General features: G+C 35.6%; 1 protein-coding gene across 1 annotated transcript; it reads left to right on the forward strand.

The window, feature by feature from the left end:
* The first annotated feature begins 64 nt into the window (after positions 1 to 64).
* Positions 65 to 5,628, forward strand: APX3 (ascorbate peroxidase 3). Its single transcript, NM_001308704.1, is given in 9 exon segments — positions 65 to 262; positions 342 to 466; positions 561 to 610; positions 1,548 to 1,613; positions 1,691 to 1,739; positions 3,883 to 3,965; positions 4,048 to 4,127; positions 4,218 to 4,320; positions 5,250 to 5,628. Coding segments are annotated over 9 exon segments (867 nt in total). The 5' UTR covers positions 65 to 149; the 3' UTR covers positions 5,448 to 5,628.
* The last annotated feature ends 9,172 nt before the right edge of the window (positions 5,629 to 14,800 follow it).

Genomic DNA, 14,800 nt, shown 5'->3' on the forward strand with positions numbered 1-14,800 from the left:
TAAATAAAATAAAATAAGCTCCTTGTCCTTCACTTATCCGACTCTTCCTTCCTTCTTTCCCATTGCTCGTCTACTCTACACCAGTTCACCCTCCTTTCCCTCTCAGCAGAGACACAGTCGCTCAACAGTAAAAAGCTCGTCGGATTCCGATGGCGTTACCCGTGGTTGACACTGAGTATCTGAAGGAAATCGACAAGGCTCGTCGTGATCTCCGCGCTCTTATCGCTTACAAGAACTGTGCTCCGATCATGCTCCGTTTAGCGTAACCATTCTCTTGTAATCTGATTACATGTTTTAGTTCTATAAACGTTGATTGAGTTATCGATTGTTTGTTTGTGAAGGTGGCACGACGCAGGAACTTATGATAAGAACACAAAAACTGGTGGACCTAATGGCTCCATAAGGAACGAAGAGGAATTCTCTCATGGCTCCAATAATGGATTGAAGATTGCTATCGATTTTTGTGGTCTGTTTCTTCTTCTTGCTTGTTTTTTTTCCATTTCTCCACCAATTTGATTTTGCGCGTGCAAGTACTTAAACTGGTTGTTTTCATTTTTCAGAAGAAGTGAAGGCTAGACATCCTAAGATTACTTATGCAGACCTATACCAGGTGATTATTTATGGAATTCTTATGTTTGCTTAATTCATAGATTATTTGCTTTCTTTTTCTTTTTTTAGATGATTTTATTATTGAATATCACTTAGCAAAGCATCAATGACATAAGGAGAGGGTTGTGAAACCATTCTCCTAGACCTGACATATCATGAGTAGCCCGAGCTAACAAATGGGCAACAACGTTTGCAGATCTTTTTGACAAAATTAAAATAGGCAGTAGGAATTTCTACAGGTAGAGATTTACAGTCCTCAATAGACCAAAACTAGAATCACATGAGCACTCTTCCTTTAAGGCTTGAATTACGCCTAATGCGTCTGACCCTGTGATCACTTGTGTCCAACCTTCAACTTTAACTCAGCTTAGTGCTTCTCTAATACCCATAGCTTCAGTTATCTTTGAACAAAAATTTCCAAAAAGCTTCTGACTTTGGGCCTCAGCTATCTATTGATTATATGCTCTTATTTTCTCTAGTATATCTCACATCCTTCTATACACTAATATACACAACTGCTGATTCTTAGAGATATTCCATTTCTGCCAGCATATTTTTCTGGTAGAGCATAATCCCGTATTGGTTAGATTGGCACAATGATGTTCAAGCTAAATGCCAGAATTGATAGATCATTTTGCCCATTGGTGGTGAAGAGAGAGAGAGGAGTGATGCTTGTTAGTATTACAGGCTCTCAGTACTCAAGAATAGACTTTGTTTTTTGTAAATATGAGTGAGTTGACTTACAATAGTTACCTCCCTTTGTGGATGTTATTGCAATCTCCCGCCGCGCGCCGGGGGGGGGGGGGGTGCGGGGCGGGGTGGCGCCTTGGAGGGACTGAATGATGCCTTGTTAGTATTACTGGCTTCCAATACTCAAGAATAAACATTGCATTTTGTAAAAACAAGTGGTTGGCTTACAATAGTTACTTCTCTTCTAGCTTGCGGGTGTTGTTGCAGTCGAGGTCACTGGAGGCCCAACCATTGATTTTGTTCCTGGTAGAAAGGTATGTGATTGTGGCTGTTCTTGAAGTTATTGTTGATTTCAAAATATACTATCACCAACTATTTATCCTTTTTGTAGGATTCAAAAGTCTCTCCAAAGGAAGGGCGACTTCCAAATGCTAAACTAGGTATTCTCCATGCTTCAATTAATTTCACTTCAAGGTTAGAACTTTATATTAATTCTGTGAATGATAATTTTTAAATTTTGAGTTATATCTTCTATGATAATGCTGTAAAATATAAATAATTTGAACTTTACTATTTGTAAGGCGAGGCTACATTGTGTATGTTTCTTTGTATTACAAGATTGGAAGATTATGTGTTGGTGTATGATGCAAATAGCATTAATGGACTTGTATGCTCAACACCAGTGGTAAACTAAAATTGAATGTCTAGTGTGATACATTTATTGTGTTCTTTGGTTTCCAATGTTTAACACTATAATGGGACGTTAGATTAAAGTTTCAGTTGTAACCTGAATTGCTTTTTTGGTTAACAACATGTGAGAAGAGAGTGTAGTTGTGTGTGCGCATGTGGATGTGTGTTTCTCCAGGCTGTCTGTTTTGCAGGTAGTCCCGTTCTTTTCTACCATGAAATTGCTAGGTGGTGCTTCACTCTTATCTGTTAGACTTTTCAATGGTACTAAATGGCTACATTTCATTGCAGCACATTCTGGTATATCAACCAATCATTTTACTTATCATGAAAAGTCACCATTAGCACATAAACAAAGTCACCATATGCTTGTCTTTTATGGTAAAAGTGGATCTTTGTAGAGATTATAACTTGTCCAAGATCATGTAATGTAGATTCTTCAGTTTGCTAAGTATGGTATGTATGACCTCCATGTTTCAGGTTAGTTTTGAAGTTCCCATGTTTAAGTTAGAGCTGTAACTTCGTGACCTAGCCTAAACTCTGGATAGACTTGCAATGACACGTGTGGAATGCTTAACCTGAGCTCTCATACTTGCGGATTTAGTCAAAAGACATAAATCTTTTATTTTTATTTGAAACATACTTTATCCCTTGATATCTATATGGGTGTCTTTTACTCCAAATTTTAATGTTATTTTTGCTTACTTTGTTTAATTTCAATAAATGACTGAGAAAGCTGATGCGTACATATGAAAATCATGCAGTAATCTGAGCCTAATCTTAGCTTAAGTTGATACTTGCATTCTGTTATGTTAATGTTTAACAAGTATCTGAGCCTAATCTTAGCTTAAGTTGATACTTGCATTCTGTTATGTTAATGTTTAACAAGTAGATGGTGTAACACCTATCCTTTAGATCCTAACTGGTTCTGACCTTCTAAGTTAGAATTACAATATCACAATTTTTTAAATAGGGACATAGAGCACTGAACTAATACTGTGCAACTCAAATCATTGTGTAAAGGTCTTAATTGAGACTCAAGTTTCTATAAAAGTACTCTTTTATCAAGAATCCAATGTTTGTCAAAGGTATTCGTCTTTGACATGGGGATCACATAATTGCATTATATGGTTACCATTTGAGAATGCTTGATGAGTTTTCTGAGCTATGTTAGGATCTAATAAGCAAAGTAAATTTAGTTCAAAGACATAGGGAAGTAGGTCATGTAATAACTTGAGATGACTAATATTTTGATTTTTTGAATCAATATGAGGACTAGTTGGTGCATTGTTACTGAAACATACCTATGTATAACATGAAGAGTGTAAACTTGTACCTGCTGGTACTCAGTCTAAATGCTTGCTGATGGAATTCATTTTTCCCCCCAAGTACTGTTGATTTATTCAATACATACTCTGAGGGTTCTCTAATACACTTGCTTATAAAATCCACCATTACCTTTTGGTTGTTAAAAGAGGCTTGTGCTGATGCAAAGCAACCTAGCAATCTCATAACATGCAAATATTCTACTGCCCTCTATTTTAGAATGATTTATCATCATCAAATTGATACCTTCGTTTAAATTGATGTTGATTGTCCTTTATAGAAGTTAATGATTGAAATTCTTCAGCTGAAGGAAAAATCATACAAAGTTTAAATTGGAAAACTTAAAGTGGAACTGTTAATTTTCTGAAAGAGGTCTCATATATTAACTGCATAATGCTAATGCTTTTATTTGTGGCCCTTTTATAAACCAAGGGTCAAATAGTTACTGGATCCTCACAGTAGTAGTTTCATGCATGATTGTATATAGCTGTTAATAAGCTGTATGTTTAAATATGCACTATGTGTGCTGGATCTGAATTTTGAATATTTTATTTGTGAATTTGGTGGTAGGTTCACCACATTTAAGAGATATCTTTTATCGGATGGGTCTGTCTGACAAGGATATAGTGGCACTCTCAGGGGGTCATACTCTGGTAACTTTTTCTAGCTGTTTTTATTTCGTTGTGGTAATCTTTAATGCACAAAACTATAATTGTTTGGTTGTCTATGTCATAGGGAAGGGCACATCCAGAGAGATCAGGCTTTGACGGACCTTGGACTAAGGAGCCTTTGAAGTTTGATAACTCATACTTTGTGTAAGATGTAAACCTAGAATACCAAAATTTTAGACCTCTCTATGGAGTATATAAATTGAAATTAATCTTCATATTTATTGTCAATCCTAGGGAACTGTTAAAAGGTGAGATGGAGGGGCTGTTGAAACTTCCAACTGACAAGGCTTTGTTGGATGATCCCGAGTTTCGTCCTTATGTCGAGCTTTATGCAAAGGTAAAGCAGGCATTTTTTCCCCAATCGAATGACTATCTTATTGTTGTTGCTAACGCGTGGATCAAATAAATGAGGAATTTATTTCATTAATAAAATTTTTATGTTTCCTATCCTAATCAGCAAGTATGGAATTAATTTGCATGGTAAACTAATTCTATTTAAGCCAAATTTTAGTCTATCAATATGCATTTGTAAAATTTTATAGGATTTGGTTCAAGTAGAATCAATTCTATGGAATTTATGGGGGAGGATTCCAAACAAATTTTTATTTATACCAAGTGTGTAGTATATAGCTCTGCAAATGAATTGCATAAATTTATGGAATTCATTTGTTACAAACAAGCTTTTACAATTTACTTGTGCGACGACATTAAACATACATGTACTGTATATACAAATAATTATCTAGTGGCAACTCTGTTTGTATCTAGTGCTTGTATCTTAGATATTTAGTACCATTATACTGTTTAAGCATTTCAATGGACATACAAGTTCAAATTTACTATCACACACTAGAGAAGTTGTCTAATCTGACCTGAAATGCATCTGTCAATCCACTTGCAATAAATATAATTGGAATGAGCTGTTGATCAAGCAAGTTATTTTTTTAATGCCCTTCCAACCAGAATACTGTCTTTTTGCGGTTGGGCCTGGATTAATACTACTCCTTTGGATAGCTTGAATCCATGTGTAGTCTTTTTTCTTCCCCCACAGATTTTCCTTTATTGAAAAGAATGTCTGGGTTTACACATCAGTTGTTTGAATATTGGACATGTTAGTTACTTGAAGTAGGGTAAAAAATTCTTGCCTGTCTAAGCTAGTTTTTCAATAATCAGTGCCTTTTGGGTGATTTTGATGGCCTGAAAATGGTTAAAACAGTTGGGCTCGAAGCAATATGTAATTTTCATGCAAACTTTGTTGGGTGGCAGGATGAGGACGCATTCTTTAGAGACTATGCAGTGTCACATAAGAAACTTTCCGAACTAGGGTTCATGCCAAGTTCCTCTGGATCCAAGGTTATTGCAAAGGATAGCACCATACTAGCACAAAGTGCGGTTGGAGTCGTAGTTGCTGCTGCCGTTGTGATCTTAAGCTATTTGTATGAAGTTGGCAAAAGAGTGAAGTAGAGGGTGCTTCATCTTTATTCTCATATGTTATTGTTTCTATTGAATCAGTCATTAGTTCATTTTCAGAGTCGCAAACTGATTAGTGAATATTTGTATTTATTGATAAAAATAATATGCATCTTACTGAATACTAGCAATTGTTCTAACGTTCTTAATTAATATTAAGGTGCATTATTTCTTATAAATATCTTTGATCAAATCTTTAACAGAAAAAAAAAATGATTGTATTATTATTATTATTATTATTATTATTATTATTATATATATGTGCACAGATATAGCAGATATATGCATGTATTTTATAAAATAATATAAAATTAGAGAGAGAAATAAAGGGAGAATAGAGAGTATTTATTATTAATGAGAAGCTATATATATATAGTTACATAAGTGGAAGCTTAATAGAGTTTTACACAAATAAGGAAGATAGAGTTGACACGCAAATCAATAAGATAGAGTTTGAAATAATTAAGAATACAACTTCTAACCCATATAGAACATCTATTTATTTCATAACACTCCCCTTGCATGTCCATTAAAGAATATGTCTCTCCCTTTGCATGTCCATTAAAGAATATGTCTCGGATGTCCATTCTTTAAATATAGAGTTCGCAATAATTAAGAATATAACTTCTGGCTCATATAGGATATCACTTATTTCATAACACTTTCCTTTGATGTTCATTCTTTAAAAAATATGCCTCGAATGTCCATTGTTTAAAGAATATGTCTCGTTAAAACTTTACTAAGAAAAAACCCTGTTGGAAAAAAAATCTTAATGAAAAAAAAATAGTACATTATTCTTTTCTTAAATACGCGTTGAAGTACTGTCTCATCAAAAACCTTTATCAAAAAAACCCAGTGGAAAAAAAAAACATTGGTTAAAAGGAAAAAGAGTACAATGCGTATTTACTTCCCCTCATATTAGCTATAATATAAATCATGTATATCATGCCATGGAGATATCAAATACATATTTAACTTTATTCATTTTCTTCATATTCAAGAAGAAGTATATCTTGCAAATAAAATTTATAAAAATGCTTATATCTATTCATATGACTAGCAAGATACATTAGCATTTTTATTACACTAGGATATGGTACTTCAGGAACAATAAGTTCTTCATAATTTTCTTAAAGCTGAAAAATTGTCATTTTCTTATCAAGTGACCTCAAAGCCATTGAGATTCATAAAAAATTATTTTAATAACTTAGTCATATATGTGGATTTATAGACAAAAATCATTTATGAAATACTTGAACTTTTGGCGGAGACAAAATTTTATATTCCCAATGTTTTAGATCTCAAACTCTTCCCTTGAGTAATCTATAATCTTTGGAAGCTCTTCAGGAGTTCCAATAATATTCATAAACTAAATAATGATAAATTCATATTCAAATCTCTTTATGAACATATAACATCATTATTATAATATTCTTTCAAAAAATATTTCCTAATCAAGATATTACCTTACTCACGATAGCATATAAAATAAATATTAAAAGTATAAAAGCATGTGACTTTCAACAAAATAATGTAATATTTTCTCAGGCATAAAATAATGTAGTTATAAAATAATGTAATATTTTATAATTATATTATTTTAAATACAATATAATTATAAAATAATGTAATAATTTCTCAGTCATAAATATCATTAAAGCGATTATACTGTATGTATTGAGATTTCTTTATTTTATATTGAAATCTTGAATATATTTCTCGGGGTCCCGATTTGCTTGCTTCAAGCATTTTTCCATATTTCATGGATATCATGTTTAGGAACTTCTTCCACAATTTGCTCTTCTAGAGCTTAACCATATTGAATATTTGCTCATTTTCTTTTCTAGGATTTTTATTTTTAGAACCGATTAGTTTACCACACTTCAGGTGTGCCATAGACTCATTAGTATAGGCAGTTTGTCCTTTATAGACTTTAATTCTAATAGGAGCATTTTGTAGCTAGTATGTGAGATTTAGTTATTCTTGTTTGATCAGAAATATATTTGGCAATTAATTTGCAATATTTTGCAAATGAATTATCTTTTAAATTCACATTGCCTTGAATGATGATCAAGATATAATAATGATAATTCTTTTTCAATCAATTATCTTCTAGTTGCTTATTTTCTCCCCCTAATATGAGATTCATAACAATTAGCAAATTTAGCATATATAAATTTCTTATGTGAAAGTTCTAAATATTTAATCATAGATCATATCCAACATATATTTCCAACCTCCTTTTTGAGAACCTGTCTTATAGTACATTGTGGTGGAGCAATTAGAACATATACCGCACATTTAAAAAATTCCTCAATTGGTAACGTTTGGTTTCTAATGCAAAAATCAATTACAAAGAGGAGATCTTGTAATAACTTATTGGCTTGATGCGAGTAAGTACTTTTAGATTTAATAGCATGTCCTTCTAAAAATAGGAAAATTTATTCTCATAATAACTGCCTTGCAATTAATTGCAATCATATAATAAATTATTATACTAAATCATTTTGAGCATAAATAAAAGCAACAACGGGTTGACTTATAATCATTTCAATTAACACATACCATAATCATTAAAGGCCTGATATGTAAATTCACCATCATTCTCAAGATAAATTAGCTTAATAGCATAATCTGAAAATTGTATTCTTAATCAAATTATTTGTGCAAATAATCATGCAAACTTCTAGTTGCATATTGATAATAATTTTTGCAAACTTCAGGTTGCAAATTAATAATAATCATATAACTATCTTTTGGATGCATCTATAATATATCCAAATAAACTTATTAATAATTTCTCTTTTTATATTCCATAAAATACAAACAGTTCAATTTGAACTCTTGGTGAAGCTCAATAATTAATTTACTTTAAGAACAAACTAAGCATGAAAAATTCATTAGATTTGAAGAAACTTTTGGTTCTTTAATAAATATTCACATAAGAATTAAATTTTCCTTTTTCGCATCATTATTGATCGGAATGGTCCAATCGATCATGCCAAATAATAAAGTACTTGGATTTGTAAACTTCTGGTGTATAACAATATTTATTTCAATTATAAATATCTTTGTAATACAACATTACGCATAAAATTCATTCCTCTAGGTAGTAATATTTGCTTTTTCGAAACCTTTAAATATTCTTCTACTACCAAAGTCAAATATGTCACTCAATATTTTGGTGTACAACAAGTACATAACCAATATCTATATATATAACATTTATTTGTACCACTTCTGGTGGTAAGATTTAATTCTCAGTTAGGTGGCCACCATAATTGCTAAAATTATATTTCAACTGTGATCTTATCAATATTCTAAATGACAAGTATATTTTTGTCATTATTCACAATCACATCCATTTGTTGCATTCGTTTCAGAGAATGTTTCATGTCTAGTTAGGCGGTTTCACATCCCACGTCTATTATTATATATGGTTCCATTCACTTTTCCCCAATGGAGCAGATCCAGTTGGACGGATTTCATGATTTTTATTTAAGATATCTTTATTTTGCTCAATGATAAAAAGGATATGAAATAAATTCAAAACATATCTTAAAATATTTTCTCTCGATATTGCTACTTCAGGAGTATGTTTGAGGTATAATGTGACATCCTACTGAGTCGAGTCATTTCATAGAGTCGAGTTGAGTCGGGCCAAACCAAACCCGGTTGGGGTAGAATGGGATTATAAGTGGACTTACTTGATTGAGAGAAAAAGATCAAAGCATATGGGTGAGGATTTATTTGCATTAAAAGATCAAGCTTGGGTATTAAGTTATAGCCTTTTGCTAATTGAGGTACCATTTAGGAAGTTTCACATAAAAATTCATTGATATTTTGATGGCCTACCCGTAATAACCATTTCACTTTCCCATTTTCATCTTTATCTTCATCTTCTTCATTTCCTTCCTTTCTCCATCCATTTTCATGGTAGTTAAGCCTTAACTTCAACTTCTCTTCTATCCAAGTAAGTAAACCTTCTTGAAGTTCATAATTGAATCATTTGGTGCTATTTTTAGAATATTCATAAGAATTCTTATTTATAGGTGAAGTGAGTTCAAAGGTAGTAGAAAAAGGAAGTTAAAGAAGAGCTCAAGCTTTTTGGAGTAAAGGTTTGATATCTCTTTTCATTTACCATTTTCTTTGCATGAGAATTTGTGTGGTGTGTTGCTAATGAGACAATATTGCTTCATGTTGAGTGGGAGGACTGGTAATGGTGAGAAAACAGGGGAGGAATTGAATAAATGAAGTAAATAGTGAGTTTATGCTGAAACAGGTTTTGCTGGAAATTTTACCAGTAGCTTCATCTTGATTTTGACCCCATTTAATGATGGAATTAGGAAGTGTTATAGAAGAGTTATTTGTTCCTCTATGTGTTAGCTTTACATGGGTTTTTGAATCATCCAAATCGGAGTTGTATATTGAGAGATATGACCAAAAGAGTACAGACTGTGCAGGCTGGAAAACGCGACGCGCGCGCGAATTGCATGAAGAGCTCGCGACTTGTGCCTGAAACTCACTGACTCTCATTTTGCACTGTACGGGCTCGCGACTTTCATTTGCGCGCTCGCGACTTTCACCTGAAACTCTCTGACTCTCATTTGGTGCTTTACGCGCTCGCGACTTTGCACTGCGCGCTTGCGCCTTGTGCTCGATAACACACTGACTCTCATTTTGCACTTCTCGCGCTCGCGACTTTGCACTGCGCGCTCGTGACTTTCACCTGGAAACTCACTGACCTTCAGGTGTGCTTTGCGCGCTCGCGACTTTACAAGGCGCGCTCGCGACTTGTGTTTTCATGCACTTTTGGCCTTCTTTTTCTATGCAATTGGATTCCTTTGCTCAACTTGTATGCCTACAATCATTTTACAACAAAAATACAACATTAGAACATGTATCAAAACAACATGCAAGCATACAAATGATATGAAATCAAATAAACATTATGATTTATGAAGTTATGAACTATGAATATGATGTTGTGTTATATTATTGACATACCAACATTAGGCTCCATTGAGGTTAGGTAGAAACCACTTAGATAAGGCTATGTCGCGACATAGGATAGCAGATCTGCATCCCATACAGTTTGATACTCCGGCTACAGGCCGTTGAGTGGATATGATTATATATGGGCCATAGCAGCCAAGCATACAGTATTCATCCAGTTTCATACAGTTTTTCTTATCACTTCGGTTTCACTGTAACCTTATGGAGCCATACAGATATCTTGACATAACATTTCATGAATCATACAGTATTATAAACAGTACGAAAGATAATCAAGGTATAAGGAATGGATCATGCTATATGTGCTTATATGTTTAATTATCCATATGCATTTACATGCTTATTTCTATCTATGTATGTGCTTAATTGTTTCTTTATTTGTTGAGATATCCACTGAGCTTTATTTGCTCAGCGAGTTACCTGTTTAACTCGTAGGTTTTGAGATTGGACCGTAGAGAGTCAGCTTGCAACTGCTGCAGTTCATCTGTAGAAGACTCAGTCTTCAGGGTAGCTACTCATTTGGATGTGTATCTTTTGTCTACCCTTTTTATGGCATGTACAGGGCACACAGTTGGGCCCATTTCATTTTGACACTAGTATCATGTCTTGTAAATATAAATTACATTATTATTGTAAACAACATCAGCTGATATTATATTCAACATACATTATGATATCAGCATGACAAGACATAAAGTCAACCAGTTTGTAGCGTCTCGGTTCGGTTCATTCGGGTTAACGGATGGACCGGGAAGGGATGTTACAAATTTTGGTATCAGAGCCCTAGGTTTAGTTTCCCCGGGCTTACATGCATAAGTCAGTATAGTGTACATGCCATGACTACCCTGATGAACTAAGCTGTTGTTATTCTTTTAGGAGGATGTCTCAGGAAGGTGAGAGTGAGTCACACGCCTCCAGAGCAGTGGAGGGTGAGGCTCCAATAGCACCAGGTCAAGAGGTATTGTTAAAGCAACTTGCGGATACTTTTAGACAGATTGCAGGGGTGATACCTCAAGCACCAATAGTAGTAGAAAGAGAAAGAAAGCCCCCACTAGAGAAGCTTCGGAAATATGGGGCGAAAGAATTCAGTGCTAACAAGGATGATAGTCCAGAAATAGCTGAGTATTGGTTAGATGGGACATCGAGTGTTCTGGAACAATTACAATGTACACCAGAGGATAAGTTGGTTTGTACCACATCATTGCTCATAGATGAGGCATATACATGGTGGACTACTGTTCAGCAGCGGGTATCAGCAGAGCAGCGTACATGGCAATTCTTCTTGGATGAATTCAAGAAAAAGTTCATCACAGAGGCTTACCTAGATGCGAGAAGGAAAGACTTCTTATACCTGAGGCAGAACAGAATGTCAGTTGCCGAATATGAAAGAGAATTCACCAGGCTCAGCAGGTATGGTAAGGGGATAGTGACTACAGAGGCCGAAAGGTGTAAAAAGTTTCAGGAAGGCCTGAACGATGAGATTCAAATGGGAGTGGTAGCTTCCAGATTCAGAGAGTTCTCAGCTTTGGTAGAGGCAGCTCAGGAGATAGAGCGAATTCAGGCCAGTCAGCGTACCAGACGCCAGCAGTCTCAGCAGAGGAGAGACCAAACTCAGAGTGCACCCAGTGCATATCAGTCAGAAAGCAAGAGATTCAGAGGTGCTAGTAGTTCAGCTAGTTCTAGACCTTCCTTTAGCCAAGGCGCAGCTGGGGTTACTAACGCGCCAGCGGTATCAGTTGTGGCTAGTTCTGTTGGTGGTAGTCGAGGTTCAGGCAGAGGAACTGGTAGAGGCACCAGTAGAGGTGCAGAGTCAGCCGGTTATACTTTTCCACCTTGTGAGCATTGTGGCAGACGGCATGGTGGAGATTGTTGGTTGGTGACTGGTAAATGTTGGATATGCGGAGCATTAGACCATCAGAAGAAGGATTGTCCGAAGAGGGCAAAAGTTCCTTTACAGGTCATAGCAGGCAGAGGGAGAGGTGAGAGCTTCGGAGGGCAGAGACAGCAGTCAACGACTGTGGACAGACCCGATACAAGAGGTCCAGCCAGGGTCTATGCGATGCGAACCAGGGAAGATGAGGAAGCTCCAGATGTAATAGTTGGTGAGTTTTCTTTAGGTGATCATACAGTTTATGCTTTAATTGATCCTGGCTCATCTCATTCATACATTAGTGTACCTAAACCTTGGGTTAAAGGGTTAGAAGTTGCATATGTGAGTCAGGGTATGTTAGTTACTAATCCATTAGGAGATGTAGTACAAACTCATACAGTGGTCGAAGGATGTCCAATTGTTATTCATGGAAAAGAGTTTCCAAGAGATCTGATAGAGTTGCCATTTAGAGAATTTGATGTTATTCTGGGTATGGATTGGCTATCCAGACATCAGGCTATAGTTGATTGTGCAAAGAAAAGAGTGACATTATATACAACAGCAGGGGAAGAGATTACAGTAGTCGGGAAGCGGCGAGATTTTCTGGGTAATGTGATATCAGCCATGGCAGCAAAGAGATTAATTCAGAAGGGTTGTGAAGCATACTTGATATGTGCATTACAAGCAGAGAAAGAACAGTTAAAAGTGCAAGATATACCAACAGTGTTGTGACATCCTATCGAGTCGAGTCTTAGCACTGAGTCGAGTCATTTCATAGAGTCGAGTTGAGTCGGGCCAAACCAAACCTGGTTGGGGTAAAATGGGGTTATAAGTGGACTTACTTGATTGAGAGAAAAAGATCAAAGTATAAGGGTTAGGATTTATTTGCATTAAAAGATCAAGCTTGGGTATTAAGTTATAGCCTTTTGCTAATTGAGGTACCATTTAGTAAGTTTCACATCATTTTTCTTGATATCTTGATGGCCTACCCATGATAATCAGTTTCACTTTCCCATTTTCATCCTTATCTTCATCTTCTTCATCTCCTTCCTTTCTCCATTCATTTTCATGGTAGTTTAAGGCAACCTCAATTTTCTCCAAGTAAGTAGAATTTCTTGAAACTTTATATTATTCAACCTCTAATTGAGCTATATTGTAGATAAGTTATAAGAATTCTGATGTGTATAGGAGAAGGGAGTTCAAAGGTAGTAGAAAAAAGAAGTTAAAGAAGAGCTCAAGCTTTTTGGAGTAAAGGTTTGATATTTCTTTTCATTTACCATTTTCTTTGCATGAGAATTTGTGTGGTGTGTTGCTAATGAGACAATATTGCTTTATGTTGAGTGGGAGGACTGGTAATGGTGAGAAAACAGGGGAGGAGTTGAATAAATGAAGTAAATAGTGAGTTTATGCTGAAACAGGTTTTGCTGGAAATTTTACCAGTAACTTCATCTTGATTTTCACCCCATTTAATGATAGAATTAGGGAGTGTTATAGAAGAGTTATTTGTTCCTCTATGTGTTAGCTTTACATGGGTTTTTTAATCATCCAAATCGGAGTTGTATATTGAGAGATATGACCAAAAGAGTACAGACTGTGCAGGCTGGAAAAAGCGACGCGCGCGCGCGAATTGTATGACGAGCTCGCGACTTGTGCCTGAAACTCACTGACTCTCATTTTGCACATTACGCGCTCGCGACTTTCACTTGCGCGCTCGCGACTTTCACCTGAAACTCTCTGACTCTCATTTGGTGCTTTACGCGCTCGCGACTTTGCACTGCGCGCTCGCGACTTGTGCCCGATAACTCACTGACTCTCATTTTGCACTTCTCGCGCTTGCGACTTTGCACTGCGCGCTCGCGACTTTGCACTGTGCGCTCGCGACTTCGCACTGCGCGCTCGCGACTTTCACTTGGAAACTCACTGACCTTCAGGTGTGCATTACGCGCTCGCGACTTTGCAAGGCGCGCTCGCGACTTGTGTTTTCATGCACTTTTGGACTTCTTTTTTTTATGCAATTGGATTCCTTTGCTCAACTTGTATGCCTCCAATCATTTTACACAAAAATACAACATTAAATCATGTATCAAAACAACATGCAAGCATACAAATGATGTGAAATCAAATAAACATTATGATTTATGAAGTTATGAACTATGAATATGATGTTGTGTTATATTATTGACATACCAACATTAGGCTCCATCGAGGTTAGGTAGAAACCACTTAGATAAGGCTATGTCGCGACATAGGATAGCAGATCTGCATCCCATACAGTTTGATACTCCGGCTACAGGCCGTTGAGTGGATATGATTATATATGGGCCATAGCAGCCAAGCATACAGTATTCATCCAGTTTCATACAGTTTTTCTTATCACTTCGGTTTCACTATAACCTTATGGAGCCATACAGATATCTTGACATAACATTTCATGAATCATACAGTATTATAAACAGTACGA

Source organism: Jatropha curcas, chromosome 1 (genome assembly GCF_041381405.1).
Source record: "Jatropha curcas cultivar XTBG-Jc1 chromosome 1, XTBG_Jcur_1.0, whole genome shotgun sequence".
Lineage (NCBI taxonomy): Eukaryota > Viridiplantae > Streptophyta > Magnoliopsida > Malpighiales > Euphorbiaceae > Jatropha > Jatropha curcas.